The sequence below is a fragment of the Mchenga conophoros genome, linkage group LG12 (genome assembly GCF_057382185.1).
Source record: "Mchenga conophoros isolate Kocher_MC1m ecotype Shallow Benthic linkage group LG12, M_conophoros_male_GT1.1, whole genome shotgun sequence".
Taxonomy (NCBI): Eukaryota; Metazoa; Chordata; class Actinopteri; order Cichliformes; family Cichlidae; genus Mchenga; species Mchenga conophoros.
In genome coordinates this window covers 22,790,029-22,805,866 of record NC_140537.1, presented here as the reverse complement: position 1 = coordinate 22,805,866, position 15,838 = coordinate 22,790,029, and the positions used below count along the sequence as shown (strand labels likewise).

Below are 15,838 nucleotides of genomic sequence, written 5' to 3'. Positions count from 1 at the left end.
TTTGTCCAAAGGATGATCATTTTATCACAGTTTTTCCTAAAGTGTGCATAAGGTGATTTATAGTATAGTTTTTGATTTTGCTGAATCATATTATACAAACCTGTCAGGCAACTTAAGTATTAGAGTCGAAAGTTGTCAGAGGACTTTTCTTATATTTTTTAGATCTCATCCTCATGTACAAATGAAGCATTTTTACATGCATATGAGAGTGCTGCTGTCCTTACATTTGATAAGCATATATACACTATTCCACCACATCCCAAAGGTACTCTGTGGATTAAGCTTTTCTAACTGTAGGGGTCATTTGAGTGCAATGAACTCATGTTCAAGAAAGCAGTTCGAGATGATTTGGGTTTGTGACTTGGTGCATTATTTTGCTGAAAGTGGTAAACTGGTCATGAAGGGATGGACATGGTCTGCAGCGGTACTCATGTAGGCTGTGGTGTTTAAACCATGGTGGTAAAAACTGGCTCAAAGGGTGACAAGAAAATATACTATACACTATTACATTACCAGCATCCTGAACACTTGATAAAAGACAGGACAGCTCCATGCTTTCATGGGGGTTTTTTTATCAGAAATTCTGACAACCAACTTTATCTACCGGTATATAGTGCCAAATCACAACAACAGTCACCTCAATGCACTTTATATTGTAAGGAAAGTACCCTACAATAACATGGACAAAACTTCAACAATCAGATGACCCCACCTATGAGCAAGCACTTGGCAATGGTGGGAAGGAAAAACTACCTTTTAATGGGAAGAAACCTTTGGCAGAACCAGGCTCAAGGAGGTGCAGCTGTCTGCCAGACCACTTGGGGATGAGTGGAGGGGACACGAGAAACGGCACGCTATGGAAGAGAGTCAAGTCGTGTTGTAATCTATAATAACTACGTTTTTTAAATAAACGCAGAAAGTGAAATGCAGCGAGTAAAGAAGAAACACTCGATGCATCAGGGGAAGCCTAGGCCCTTTCCAATCTTTTGTTGTCCAATTTTGTGCCCTTGGGAACTGTAACCCCCTTAGTATCCTGTTCTTAACTGATAGCAGTGGTACCTGGTGTTGTCTTCTGCTGTAGTGTGTAACCTATGCTGTATAGACTGTCTATACCAACAAGCTTGTAAATAGAAAAAAATAATATTGAGTTGAACTGAGTTCCGTTTGCCGCGATCCACAACAATTCCGGTTTTTGTGTGGCTTCTTGGTAAAGTTGCTCTTCTGCATACATTTCTTGTAACAAGGCATTATTTGAGTTACTGTTGCCTTCAAGAGTTACTGTTGCCAAAGCAGTCTGACCATTCTTTGACCTGAAATGAACTAGGCATTTTCTCTGCTGCTCACTGGATATTTTCTCTTTTTTGGATCATTCTCTGTAAACCCTACAGATGGTTTTGCGGGAAAATCCCAGCAGATCAGCTGTTTCTGAAACACGGAGCACCGTTTCTGGCACTATCAATCATGCCGTTCGGAGTCACTTAAAGCACCTTTCTTTCCCATTCTGATGCTTACTTTCAACTATAGTATGTCACCTTGAGCGTGTCTACATCTAAAATATCTAAAACCTGCAGGACAGGCCTGGAGTTCCCCAATCCGATCGAATCCATAGACGCGGCATCAATCCGAGCGGAACTTTCTTGGACTAAATGGCTCTCCGTACTGTTGTGATGTCACCACCCTCCAGTATTTATATGGTTTTTTTGGCGGGGTGAGCAAATCTGCTCGGAAGTTCTGTTCATTTTGTAAACACAAGTGACAAAAAATGGAGCGGTAAGTTAAACTTTGGCCAAGAAAATAAGTGCCAAACAACATTCTGACAAAATATAATGTTTCTGGGCACCTAAGCTAACGAAGTTCAAATTCATTTGCTGTCATTGTTTGCGGACGTTAGCGACCGTTAGTTTAAACGTTGTCGCAGCGGTTAATTCAACAATGTTCACAACTATAACACTATTTATCGAGTAAAACACGACGTATTCGTGGTATTGGGTTAGGTCTAGTGAACTTCGACTATCTGAAATATTACAGAAGTTACGGCGCTAGTTAGCAAACAATGCTACTTCATTACGTTCCTGAAGTGTATGTCAACCTTAACGGAGAGTTGTCATTCATTTACAAATGTGGCCAACATCCTCTCCTTAATGGGCGGTGTTGTGTACTCGGCGAACAGTTGTGAATCACTGGAGTGTCTTTCATAAAACATGTTCCCATTTTGTGATACTTTCTCCAGTGTAAGGCTGAGTCGAGTCAAAGGTAGCAGACCATCGGAGCAGTCGCTGCGAGTGCAAGACAGCAACAGGATGAGCTTGATGTATACGACGCCTCAGAGGTTTGTTTAAAGAAACTTGACCTGTAATAAATTCAGCTCTACAATTACACTACTTAGTTCACTCATCTATTTGATAAACAGCTGATTGTTGTAACCCAATGCTTTTAATAAGGGGTTGTCTCCACAACATTCAATTAACATGGCTTAATTTGGACCACACAGTCTGTTTAGAAATGCGTTGTGACAGACTGGGACTTACTGGTTTGGGTTATATGATATAATATTGATATTGTGATATTGTATACATGGGGTAAAGCAGGGATGGGGAAGTTATATTTATTAACTCATGACGAAAGATGGCTCACTAGGTATTAGCAAATTAATTATTCAAGTTTTTTTTTTTCTTCTTCTCAGTAAACAGCCTTCATTTGGAAAGCTCAACATACCAAAACCGCAGTCTGGGACCTCTGAAAGACGGACCAGTTTCTTTGGTCCGAGGTATATCTGAATTTTCCAAAACTCGGTTACACTGTTGCTACAAAATGACTACTTTTGTAAAATCCTCAGGTGATTGGGCTTAGATATTAGCTTAGATATTAGAAATTTGAAAATAAAATGAAGATTACAAACGTTCCTAAAACAAGTAAAAAGTGGAATAAGTTAATTAACCCACTCAGGGTAAAATGACTGACGTATCTTAAATTTAAAAAATATATTTATGCTTTTTCATTAAAAAAACAAAAACAATTCTCTGCAATGCCTTGATTTAAGTGTGAATATATTGTAACTCCCTTTGTAAATTAAAAAATAAAACTGCTCTTTGACATTTTAATAGGACTAGTGGAGTCGGCATGCCTCGCAACAGCACCATGTCAGGGTTTGGAGGAACTGAGAAGATAAAAGATGCTCGACCTCTACACGATAAGTCTTATGTTCAGCAATGCATCAGGCAGCTGCACGAGGTAAAAACATAAACTGTGTCTGTGTAAAGTGGACTGTGAAATAAGGGACTGCAACATGCACCTTATTTCATTTAGCTGCTTAGCATTTTTACCACACCTCTGATGGATAACTTTACCACACAAGGGGTCTTAAATGATTGCAGAATAAATTTTAGTTTGTATTTTAACAGTGTATTTCTTTCATATGATCTAGTTCTTGACAGAGCAGGGTTACCCGGGCACTTTGTCATCCAAGACCCTCCAGTCTCCATCCACCAAGGAGTTTGTGAAGATGTTTGAATTCATCTACTGCCAGCTAGACCCAACCTTTGAGATGCCAAACTCAAAAGTTGAAGAGGAGGTTCCTGCTCTCTTTAAAACCTTGGGGTAAAATGTGTACTGTTAACAGCTGTTGTTGTTGTTGTTGTTGTTAAACCCCCTCCCCACACTTAAAAGAAAAAGTTAAAGGATATATTATGAAATATCTTGTCTCATTTTCTGTAGTTTAAGAAACTTTCCTGACTTGCTCTGTTTTGGCATCTTGTTTAAGGTACCCATTCGTTCTCTCCAAGTGTTCCATGTATTCTGTTGGAGCTCCCCATACCTGGCCTCAGGCTCTGGGGGCTCTCATGTGGCTTATTGATAATGTCAAGGTGAGAAATGACATTAAATCTCCAAGTACATTGGATCGTTATCGTTTAAAACAAAGTTCACATGCACTAAATATCAAATGCCCCACAAGAAAATGTGGAAGCTAAAGGTCAGCATGTTTTCTTTATTTTTAATGTGTTTCTGCATCAGATCAACTGGAGTTTGAGCAAACAGGAGCTGCTGTTCAGTGACTTCAATGAAGGCGAAAATATTGAAGAAGGTTCTGAGTTTAACAAGGTACAGGAACTTTACAGTGTGAAAACTATGAAAAATAAAATAATGTATACTGACAGGTTAAGAAAGTGGTGTAAGCCCACTTTATATAGTTACTGGCACTGTACATTTTGTAGCCAATCATGTGTCGTGTCTGTGTTGTTCAGCAAAGCTAGTGTGATTATTATATTGTAAGTTTGTCTTAATGTTCTTTCTTCATATGTAGCTCTTCCTGGACTACACAGCTGAGACATATTCCAAGTTCATGCAAGGTGATGACACATTTGAGGAAGAAGATGAAGCATTCCTCGTTAAACTGAGTAAGAACAACATCTCTGTGTAAAATTATTCTCCATACAAAAGGAGGGAATATGTAATTGTCTGTGGTTGTTTTTCTGTCTGTTTTTTAGCAGTCTGGTGTCCACAGTCGTCAAGATATTATTTTTAGATTTTGTAGATACCAATAATAGCTTGAGCTCTTTTATTTGAGTGAAAATTGGATAAAGGTCACACTAAATGATGTGAAAATTGGTAAAAATGTTATATTAACCACTCTTTATGGATCTTCTTTAAACTTCACAACAGTATACTTGGCCTTGGGGGACATGAGTACTCAGGTTAGCTAAGCATTTGGCCTTGATTTTCCTGTTAACCCAGGTGGTATTCTTAATTCAGTGACATTTGTCTAGACTGCACCTACAAAAAGGCAAAAACTGTGTCTGATTTAATTTGCCTGTTATCCCCTTTAATGCACTGCACCAAGTGCTGTCTGAAAGGCTTTTAACGAGGATAGTGTTTGCTTGTGTTCACAGAGAAGCTTTACAACGTTGACGAGGCCCTGCTGGTCACGATGGAGGAGAAACACAGAATCCTTACTGATGAGGTTGAAAAACTGGAGAAGGAGAGTCAGACTGTAATAATTTTTCCTTTTTTTCCCAGTATTTTGTCTTTAGGCTGGAATGAATTGTGTACCCAGTTGTGTTGACGTGTTCTGTGTCCTCCTGAGCAGGACCGTCTTATGACGAAGAGGATGGAAAAGATGAAGCTGCAGGCAGATCTCAAGAAACTCCAGAGCTATCGTGCCAGCTTGGATTCTTTTAAAGACAACCTGGAGAAAAAAGACTCAGAACTGAATGCTGAGCTGGAGATTTCTAGTAAATAACACATTTGATCTAACCATGTTAGCAAGCCACGTCTTTGGCAAAAAGCACTGGATTCTGTGATTATGCGATTATATCTGGATTAGTCAACTTAACAATGTTTGTCTTTAGAGTTACTTAAATTAAGCAAAGACTGCACAGTATTCAGGTTCAAAGTGGTAGATGGTTATTGAAGGTAAGATAAGAGTGGTGTGGTCAGTGGGAGTTACTGACTCCTGAATATTAAACATATAGTGAACATTTTTTGGGTATTGTTTTTAGTCAGCCACCTGGAAACTCTGAAACATGAGAGGAATGAACTGCAGCACCTCCTGCAAAATCAGAAGTTTACTCCAGCTGATGTTGAGAGGATCAACAGAGAGAAGAGGGAACTTCAGCAGACCATCTCCAGTCTCACCAAGTCTCTGGAGAACGCTGAGCAGCATAAGTGGAATGAAGAGATTGCACTGGCCAAAGTGAAAGAGAAGGTACTATTTACATCTTGTATATGTGCAAAGAGGGGCAGCTGTAGTCCTGTTTGGTTAGCTGGTTTTGAGTAAATGTTTACATTTTAGGAAAATATTATTTAGTGCATCTGTGTCAGTGTTCTACCCATTTTATAGTCTGGGTAGACTGTTGACATCAAACATTCATCATCATTTTAAAAACAGTATCTGTGTTTTTTTATTTTTATTTTTTCTCTTCCTTTTCTTTTCCATCAACACCAATCGTCTGTGTTCCAGGCAGAGTTGAAGCTGGCAGAGTACCACAAGCTGGCACGTAAACTGAAGCTGATACCGATTTCTGCAGAGAATGCCTGTGGTCACGATTTCGAGATCCGGCCTTTTGAATGCGGAGCCGGCAGCATGGTTCAGTGTAAAACACAGATACAGGTGACTCCAGTTAAAATTCTGTTTACGCAGCTTTTTACAAGAGCAAATCTTAAGAAATTCACCAGACACAACTTACTTCCCTCTAATTAAATATACTTCCATATTCAGGTTGTAGCTTTACATGATGGTGTTTCTGTGTAATTGTTCTGATCAGATGCAACTAAGAAAGTTGGTTGGAGATGTTGAGGAGGAGAACAGTCGATTAACCAACATGAAACTCAGTTTGGAGGAGTCTTGTGAACAGGTAACAAAAATTTGATAGTGCTGTATCATATCTGTTTCTGGTATTTGTGAAGTAGTCACATATTAACCTGTTTGCACGGCAGCACTTATAATTTGTGTTATTTTTGTCTGTTAGGTAAATTCTATCATCACGGATAAGACCAATGATCTGAAGCAGCTGAGAGAGCAGATCCGCAAGCTAGACGAACGATTGGAGGGAGAAAAGCAGGTATTGTCCCGTATTCTGCAACACGACAGTGAAAGTTTCCACTGAACAAAATTATACCCACGTTAATAAAATATAGCTTTGTAACTCCCAAAGAGCTATCAACGCTTCAAACTAATAAACCCATTCATAGTGGAAAAAAGACACTTTCTCCTAGGAGAGGGAGGAAATATTTTTTTCTTCTCCTGGGCAACAACCTAAGAAGAAAATGCACAGTAGTTTTTCATAAACATGTTGCCGTGTTGTATGTTTGTATAGGAGCTGGCCCGAGAAGAACAGGAATGGGCGGCAGAGATGGAGTCTGTGGAAAACCACCGTAAACTTCTCGAGAAGAAAGTTAATTATGGTTATGACGAGTCTGTGCAGCAGCTGAAAGCAGCACAGCAACAGTAAGCAACAACAATATATGTACCATATTTCTATTTCTTCAAGATTCTTCTTGCTATAGAGATTGACAGACCACGTGACTTTCGCGCATTGCTTTGTGGGTACCCGTGGCAACAAAATCAAAACACTGCATCAAGCGCTAGTATTTCCAGCACCGGTAATCATTAATTCTGCGGTTTTAATCCCTACTTGCATTTTATTTGGCCCCAAAACAGTTATCTACAAAATGACAGAGAACACGGCAGGTCCGTACAAAGACAGACTTGACGAAAAGGCAAAAAAAAAGTATGAGGAAAAAAATCAAAGGAGTGAAAGGGTCAGACCCATACGAGCATACAGAGTGGAGTAAGGATGTTAGCGTGCTGCCCAACTTTCATCACACACATATTTATTATTATATGGTCCTAAGTTTTAGTGCATACACTCACAAAATGTTTAGTAACTTCAGACCCCTGCAACAAGCAGGTTGCAAGGTGATTTGGACTATTCCATTTCACAGCTGTTGTTAATTTTTTTCCCTTTATCTCCTGTCCAGGCAAATGCAATCTATTTGTCTTTTCAGGTTGTAGTATTACACAACATTTTCAGATCTAATAGAAATAAAATGAGTGTTTTGTAATTCATTCAATTTATTGTCTTTATTTATAACTGGCATTATTGTTTCATTCTATTATAGAATCTTACAAGAAAGAGGCATTGTATTCCATTGTGCTTTATTAGCTGCTTCGGTAAAAAAACTAATCAACAATGCAAAAAAACAACAAACAACAACAAACAATGCAAAACAACATACTGGAAAACAGTTATTCATCACTTGATTGCTTCAATACAACACTTGGGCACATATATGTGGGGCTTTCTCTCTCTCTCTCTCTCTCTCTCTCTCTCTCTCCTCCCCCCCCCCCCCTCCGATCAAATCTCACTGTGGTAGCAGCTTTACACTCCGTCTGACCCAGGTTGATAGAGGGGGCCCACTCTGGATCACAAAGCCACAGTAAACAAAGCAGCATAGCACAACAAATTCAATTCAAATCAATATAAGACTTATTTGTAACCTACATCGACAATTATGTTATGATAAATTGTGTAATAACTACTACAAAACATGCTTGGAGCAGACTAACATGTGAGCTGGAGTGTTCTGGGACGTTATATTTGGTCTTTGAATGGCTGCAATCCAGGCCATCCGTCGGCTCTTTGTTACTTCGGAAACGTGGCTTAAACAATTTCTCTTCCACGATGTAATCCGATAACAACCGATCTCTTTATCCGTCGGCTTCCTGTGGCTGTCATGCGACCGGCTATTGTAGTTAATAATACAACAGCTTCTTGCCTTTTTTTTTTTTTTTTTTTGGGTATTTCTTTTTATGGCTGTGTGACTGTTTTCATGTGAAAGCCTGCGTGCGCTAGTACCGCTTGCCACTCGCTCCCAGAATCCTTTGCCGCTTTACCCCTGAATGACGTCACATTTTATATCTCTATATATTCAAAATCATCACAAGTAGTCCTGAAAATACAGATTCATCATTTAATGAAACAAAGGTGAACTTTATTGTGAATGATGTGTCTGTTTATTCCAGTTGATGAGATTTAAGACTTGTTTCTGTCACAAGGTACCACCTCGTGCTGCAGGAGACCAATGAAGAGAGGCGAACAGTCGCTAACAACCTGGCGTCTGTTTTTACCACAGCTGCCAACCACTTGTCAATTACAGAGGTAACGTTCCTACAGCTCTCTCTTGTTCTCCACAAGAGAGTGTCTCAGGACATGAGCTTAAATTTACACAAAGCTGTGAGTTTCTGACAGTACAAAACATTCATTTTACATCAAAGTAAAAGGCAAAAGCACTCTGATTTTAGGTTTCCCTGCCGTTCTTCCCCAGAAACATCACAGCTATAGGACAGATTAGATTATACTTGAAGTGTTTGTGCCTTAAATTTATAACAATGGATAATACTAATACTGAACTTCAATTTGATTTGTACTAAATGCATAACAAAAAAATGTACAACTACAAAGAATCTGTATAGAATAACTGAACTATCTAAATCTGTGTTTCTGAATTTGTATTTTTGTAATACTTTTATATCTTACACGTGAATTATACTTCTGCATCAGATCTACATCATAACTCTCGGCATAACCGGAACCCCATTTTAGTCCTGCTACATAACCTGATGTGCACCTCCTGAAAAATGCAACTACATGTTGGGTCAACGCATACCTCAACCACTGCAATGGTGTGGAAGGTTTAGGTGTGGGTATATAAGTTTCCGGTTACCACGCAAGTTAGGATGTGCATTTCTGGCAGAAGTCTAAAGCTGTAGACCCCAATCACACAATTCTAGAGAGACCAGTCAGTGAACATCTGGCAACATATGGCTAGAAAGGGAAAATGTGTGTTCCATAGCAGGTTGCCAGTGATTGCTGGAGTTTAATGGCTGTCCCAAGTCCCAGTCACACAAGCCTAGAGATCTGTGTGATCAGTGACCCCCTGGTACCCAGCAAAAAATGCTGACTTGTGTGGAAACACTTACATTATTTGCCAAATTGTAATGAAACTGAAAAGTGCAAACTGGCAATGGTGAATGTAGAAGAAGCTGCACATCGAGAAATGTGTTGCTTTCAGCTGTAATGCACAGCTTTTGCTTTGAAGATTAAATTCTTCATTTTTCAGTTTGCATCACTTTTTTTTTTTTTTTTTTTTTTTAGGTTTTATTACAGCTTGGAGCGTAAATAACAAGTTTTTGTGTATAAATTGGCATCTTCCATGCAAACTACAGGCAGTCACAGCAATCCACTGGGGGGAAAAAAGCAGGTTTGTAGTGCAGCACCTTCTTTGCAACAGATTTCTGGAAATGGCCACTTGCAGGCATCGTCGAAAACACATTTTTCTATGGCAACGGGGGGGTTGCCAGGGTTGCCGACCAGTTTCTAGGCCTGTATGGCTGAGGCCTTAATGTGAATCTGTAAAAAAAAAAAATGCAGCAATATTTATGCTACATATTACTTTGTACCCTCAACGCTGTCTCCTGTGCTTCCTCTACAACAGAAATGCCTGGAGGATCTGCACAGCAGAGTGCAGCGGATCTGCTCAAAGGCTGTTGAAGAAGACGAGGCTGCCATTCAGAAGCTCCAGGAAACTCTTAAGGACTTCATGTCCAAGGCAAAAAATGTATAAAGGTGGCATGAAGATGGCAAGCAGAGATGATTATAAGTGTTTGGATTTCCTGTTATTTGTATTTTCAGAGTGTTCAGATCTTAGGACAACAGAGAAATGGAGTTATTCATTTGGACTTGACGAACTTGACAAAGAATATAAAATGGGTTAACACATTTTTACAAATCTGAATGATTAAAAAAGATTCCAAGTTATTGTGTTTTTTTTTTTCTTTTTTTTTTTTTTTTCTCTCAGTAGTTATCCATGTTTGTGTATTACCATATGTTTGCGTGTTCTGTCTTTCTATATAAATGTTATGTACACAGTCAAGCTTAATTGAAACCTCTAACTTTTTTTTATTATTGTAGTTTGTTTGTTGAGGGTTTTTTTTTGTTTGTTTGTTTTTTTTTAAACAGTAATTGACTATTTTTAGATAATTATCGTAGAACCTACCAAAAGGAGAAAAATGTCTTCCATCTCACTTGTAACACAGCCTGATCAGCATTCCAGACTGATCAGTTGTCTCGCTTCATGTGTGACTGCATCGCGTTGTTTCCGGTCTCGCACATTGAGATAATGTCCTGTGTTATGATTGGCTATAATTTATCAAAGACAACCTGCTTGAGTCCCACAACAAAGTTGTAGCTCAAGAGATGTGATGATTTGTGAATGCATCCCTGCTGAAACTACAGAGCAGCAGCTAAAATAACAATTGACATTTTTAAATAGTTGGGATCGGGCGGGGGGTTACATAGATTTGCGATACTGCAAATAAACTTTTAGCTCTTAAGTTATATTTGATATAATAAAAGATGAAAATTGAAAAGAAATGTAGCGCTTGTCCTGTGCTGAATCTGTAATCGACATGTAGAATTTAGTCCTCATTGCGATCATGTACCTCAGAACTTATGTTGTATTGAAGCCACTAGATGGCAGCACACACCAGCTGCTCAAATGTTTCAAGTTGCTTCTCGCCTGACTGAAAAAGGAGATCACTAAAACAATGATGGTTTTATATAATGGTGGAAAAACTGAATTTCTTACCTCCATATTCTAGTGCGCTTCAGAAACACTGACACTGTGTAAAGGCAATTTCTTCAATACAAATCTAAGTAATGTTAAGTCTTTATCGATTTTTTTGGTTAATATGGATAAGATAAGGAGATGAGCATGCGTACTCTGTTTATTTGGATACATTTCTATTTTACAAACCTTTTAAAGCGGTGAATTTCCAGTCAGATATCGGATCAGGAAATAATTAGTTAATGGACAAACATCAGGAATAGTTTCCATTTGTGTCAGACTCATTTATTCTATTTTTTACCGAGCACATTAATGTATTTAGGTTCCACATTATCAGCCAAAGCCAAAACTGACTGAATCATTAGTTAATGAAACGTTTGTTATTGAAGTGAACATTTTCTGCTCTTCTGGCAGAAGCATTTATTGCAAATGCTGAAGCAAAGTTGGCAGTGAGGACACAAACAGGAAGTGGTACATATCTCTCTTCACTGCTTTCTCCAGAAATGGTCAGCATAGCTTAATGTACCTGTTTCCAATTAACTACATACTTGGCATCCAAATATTACTTTTATTTTTTTTGCATCGATACTTAGTCCAGATATTAAATCCAGATACCCTGTGGCAATCTGCATACTTCAAACTGCAATTCTGGTTTACTTTAGGTTTTGAAAACACATTCTGAGGAGCTTAAAATCTTTTTCTATGGTGTAATATCGCTCGCGATCCAGGATTTGTCAAACTGTCTCAAAGCTTTAGCGTTTACAGACTCAGAGGATCCTTCTAAAATAAAGATGTCTGTTTTTCTGATTCACTCTCCCTTGCTGCACATGTTGGTGTTGATTTATGATTTCACACACGCACATCTTTTTCCAGTTCTCATGTTGTTGTGAAACCGAAGCTGCATGTGTTGTTCCTGGTTTGTGGGTGTTTTAGTGAAAAACTTTAATGGTTCTGTAGCTGCTGAAAAAAGGAGGTGGCATCTGTGTGTGTTACTTTTGGACTTGTTGCTCTAATTCTGAGTGATGGCTAGTTCATTAAAAAAAAAATCACAAATTAAAACAATGGTTTGTTGCAATCGCCCAAAAATTCGCCACCCTTTAACAGCACAGATGTCTGAAGTATCATCCACGGAATTTGGGGTGACGCCGAACCCTGAAACTCCACATCGTGTCAATACAGTAAAGTCAGAGGTGGGGTTTTTGTAGAAGGGAACGTTTGAAAACCTTCAGCACAGCAAGCGTGAGAGAAATGTTTTGGCAGATGTGATAAGAAGAGATGAGGTGATTGTGAGGGGCTCCATGGAGAGAGGGAATGAAAAATGTGATGGATAACTTCCACTGCTTGCAGAAACAATCCCAAACTGAGCGTGTGTGTGTGTGTGTGTGTGTGTGTTGGGTGGGGCGAGGTAGCGGAGAGAAAGTCACAGAGGCTTAATTCAACTAAACATGAAAGGCCTCGGTGTGTTTATCTGATCCCATACGGACAGGTGGCATCCATAAAAGGCATTTTACAGGACTCGTCTTAGCATGTGTGAGAGAATGAATGTCATGACTTGTGTATCTTTCTTCCCCTGGAGGGATGTACGCGGTGGCCCAAATGTGTGTGCGTATGACTCGGCGCGTGGGAATTTGCGTGCTTCTCTCTCTGCAAAAACCTGTGCTCTGTGTTTGTTTTCATGCTTCTTTATGCGTTGTGTGGCGCTTTCGTGAGTATGCGTGTGCATCCATGTTTACTCCTTTACTGGCTGTGGCTCTCAACCTGTGTCGACCTATTTTCTATCGTGGATTGTTGCAGTCAAAGATGCAAATCCCCCATGAATTCTTAATACACTGTATGCCCTGGCTCTCACACAGGGGAAGTCAATGTAACCTGGGTTGAGTGCTAAAGCTCAACATTGTCTGTCTCAGTGAGAGTGTGTTTGTGTCTAGCTCACAGGGCCTGTGATTTTGGGAGACATGTTAGAAGGATTGCATACGATGGTGTGGAAATACAAAGGTTATCCTGGTGTTTCCTATAGAAGGTGTGTGTTGTTACTTCGCAAGTCGTACAAGACTTCCAGCAGGTAATTCATCATACCAGAGACTTGGAGATGGAGCAGAGCACTGAGGTGTTAATGTGGAGTGTTATTAGGGGTTACTCTCATCCATCCGCCACTAGTATGATCTGTTCTACAGATGTGGGGAAATGGGTGCTGAGAAAAGGGGAAAAGAAAGAAAGAAGCATGCTCTGCCTTAAAACGCAGGCAAGCTCGCCCTTCTTTTCTTTCTCCCTGCTCCCTGTCAAAACACCATTGTTGTAGCTGAAATCTGTCTTCCTTAGACCTATATTATGACTAGCTCTGGCATTTTGATTTCTGTTCCAGCGGCTAATTGTCTCCAGATTTAGTAGACAAATCAACTTCTGCTATATATGTGTGGCAGACGCATGCAGTAGTGATGCAGAGGGGGAAGACAAACTTTACCTTCTATCTTCAGTTTCTAATAACAATAACACAACCAGTTTCAGAAATAATTACATGAGCTTTTGTTGGTGTGAAGTGTAGTGCGTGAGATATTTTCCTTTTACAAACTGCTTCTTTGAGCAGTTTTGTAATGTGCTTGAAATGCTGAAAGATATAAAGCAGGAGGGCCGTGGTTAAGGTTAGTTTATTCTTAGCATCCTGGAGAATGATTAATGTCTTGTCTACGTGAATTTGAAATTAATTATAGATGGGAACTTACTGGCAGACACAGAAGTAATGTAGATTATGCTGCTTTGCGTACAAAATGTTTTTGGGCGGACAGGTGCTGCATTTTCATCTGGAGTGTAGTTTTCCAACTCTGGAAAACTTCTGGCCAATTTTTATTTGAAGTATTTCACTGTGCTGCTCCTAATTTGTCTGTGGTTTTTAACAAGATTTTTTTCATATTGTAGTTTCTATTGACTTGTATCCTTATTGCAAGTAATCACAGGGATGAAAATTATTTCCATCAAAGCACAGACACACACACGCACACATACACGCGCTGTCATGTTTTCATATCTTAGTGGGGACATGTAATTGTCTAATTGACGTAATGCTTTCCCTATCTGCTTACCCTAACCCTAAAAATCAAAAATGAATGCCTAACCCCGACCCTTAGTCTAAACCTAACCATAACCTAATTGTAACCCTGACACTAAAACCACATTTTGAGTCTCAAAAATGTTTTCAAACTCGTGGCGGCAGGCATTTTGTCCCCATAAGGGTATCGCAAGTATACAAAGTATCGACCAGAATAGTCTAAAGCAGGGATGTCAAACAGAAGGTCCAGGGGCCAGAATTGGCCCAACAAACACTCCAATCTGGTCCAGTGGACGGCTCTAGAAAATGTGCGTACAACTTTTCCTACGCCCTTTCTGGGATAGTGTACCAGTTAAACACATCACAAACCTCAAATCTTGAGCATGACAGTGAGAGAATGGCAATAGGATCCATCATATCAGTCCAAAAGATTCATTTTGGGATGCGGTGGAGTGGGAGATTAACATCACGGATGTGTGATGCGTGATGCCATCATATTAATATCTCTGAGGAATGTTTCATACTTGTTGAGTTTAGCTCTGCTTCTCAAACAGTGAAAACTGTTACATAATTGCTCTCTGCTGTTGTGCTGGAGGACTTTGGCAAGTCAGAGAAAATTACCCTGGTGATATCATGTATTACACAGTAAAGCGTTGAGTTTGGAAGATGTGGGAATTTACCAGTCAGGGTGGATCTATTAAAAAGATGATGGGAACCGTAGATCCAGTGTTTTTGTAGGATGAGTCATTGTATGGATTAAAACAGTTTTGTGATTCAACTACATTTATGGAAATGCGACGCAATCTTGCTGCTGTACCTGATTAACAAAACCTTTAACTAAGCTTGCTCTTCAACAGTGACGAAGTCTTTTATAGTTGGGTGAATGGTGGGTGGTGAGAGAGCTGTGTAGAGCAGCAGGGCTTCACTCAGCCTGTCATGATAGGAGGAGACGGCTCCATGTGCACGTGTGAGGGCGCTTCCTTCTTGTTACGGTTCTCTTGACGACAGCGTGGCGACAATACGGCAGCTTCCTGTGTGACTTGACTGTGTGACGACAGATCCCCGTGTGTTCAGCCTCAGTGTGAAGTGCTACAATCAGGATATCTTTCGTTGTATAATAGATTCAGTGAGTGACCAGCTTAGACGCAGCAGGTTTTTCCATTTAAGCTCGCTCATTATTCGACGTAGCCGGTCCTCAAATGTTTTCCTTTCGTGTCACAGCCATTTATCTACAGTGTCCACAGTATGGAAGCTCCACCGCAGATTTATCTACAAAAATAAGGCAGAAAATGTTTCCCACAGTGATGCCAGAGTCATGCAGAGGAAAGAGAAGAACAGCTGCAAACCTTCGTGAACTTCACACCAAGTGCTGTTCTGCGTATCAGGATGTTAGGTCGTGTACTAAACATGATAGGATACAACATCATGTGTGTGTTTTCAACTTTTTCTGACTGTAGGTCTGGATGTTTTTAGTCAAAGCATAAGGCATACATAAAGCTTCTAGAGATTAAACAAAAAAAATCAAAGAAGAGCAGGTGACACTTAGATATTCTGACTCTGGTGGTCAATTATATTCTGTGATTTCTGTGGGTCTACTGGGTCTGCTTAGGTCTGAGTGACACAAATGTCATCTTAAGTGAGGCTATATCCTTCTTAATTTGCATTTTTATA

General features: G+C 39.6%; 1 protein-coding gene across 2 annotated transcripts; it reads left to right on the top strand.

Annotated features, from left to right (window-relative positions):
• The first annotated feature begins 1,613 nt into the window (after window positions 1-1,613).
• ndc80 (NDC80 kinetochore complex component) lies at window positions 1,614-10,928 on the top strand. 2 transcript variants are annotated; one of them, XM_085294583.1, is made up of 17 exons: window positions 1,614-1,770; window positions 2,231-2,329; window positions 2,684-2,767; window positions 3,105-3,231; window positions 3,425-3,597; window positions 3,761-3,863; window positions 4,012-4,098; window positions 4,301-4,394; window positions 4,887-4,987; window positions 5,084-5,228; window positions 5,496-5,701; window positions 5,957-6,106; window positions 6,261-6,350; window positions 6,465-6,557; window positions 6,813-6,943; window positions 8,555-8,657; window positions 9,994-10,927. In XM_085294583.1, exons 1-17 carry the CDS (start codon window positions 1,763-1,765, stop codon window positions 10,120-10,122), a joined length of 1,923 nt encoding a protein of 640 aa, XP_085150709.1. In that variant the 5' UTR covers window positions 1,614-1,762; the 3' UTR covers window positions 10,123-10,927. The 2 variants fall into 2 exon arrangements, with proteins under 2 accessions (XP_085150709.1, XP_085150708.1); XM_085294582.1 differs by lacking the exon at window positions 1,614-1,770 and adding an exon at window positions 2,039-2,079 and having other exon boundaries at window positions 9,994-10,928.
• The last annotated feature ends 4,910 nt before the right edge of the window (window positions 10,929-15,838 follow it).

Bases quoted from the DNA above. Each gene is read 5' to 3' on its own strand.
- ndc80 (XM_085294582.1), top strand. From the start codon at position 2,054: ATGCTACTTCATTACGTTCCTGAAGT. The intron at 3,598-3,760 runs GTAAAATGTGTA...ATCTTGTTTAAG, and splicing joins GCTCTCTTTAAAACCTTGGG to GTACCCATTCGTTCTCTCCA. The intron at 5,229-5,495 runs GTAAATAACACA...TATTGTTTTTAG, and splicing joins TGCTGAGCTGGAGATTTCTA to TCAGCCACCTGGAAACTCTG.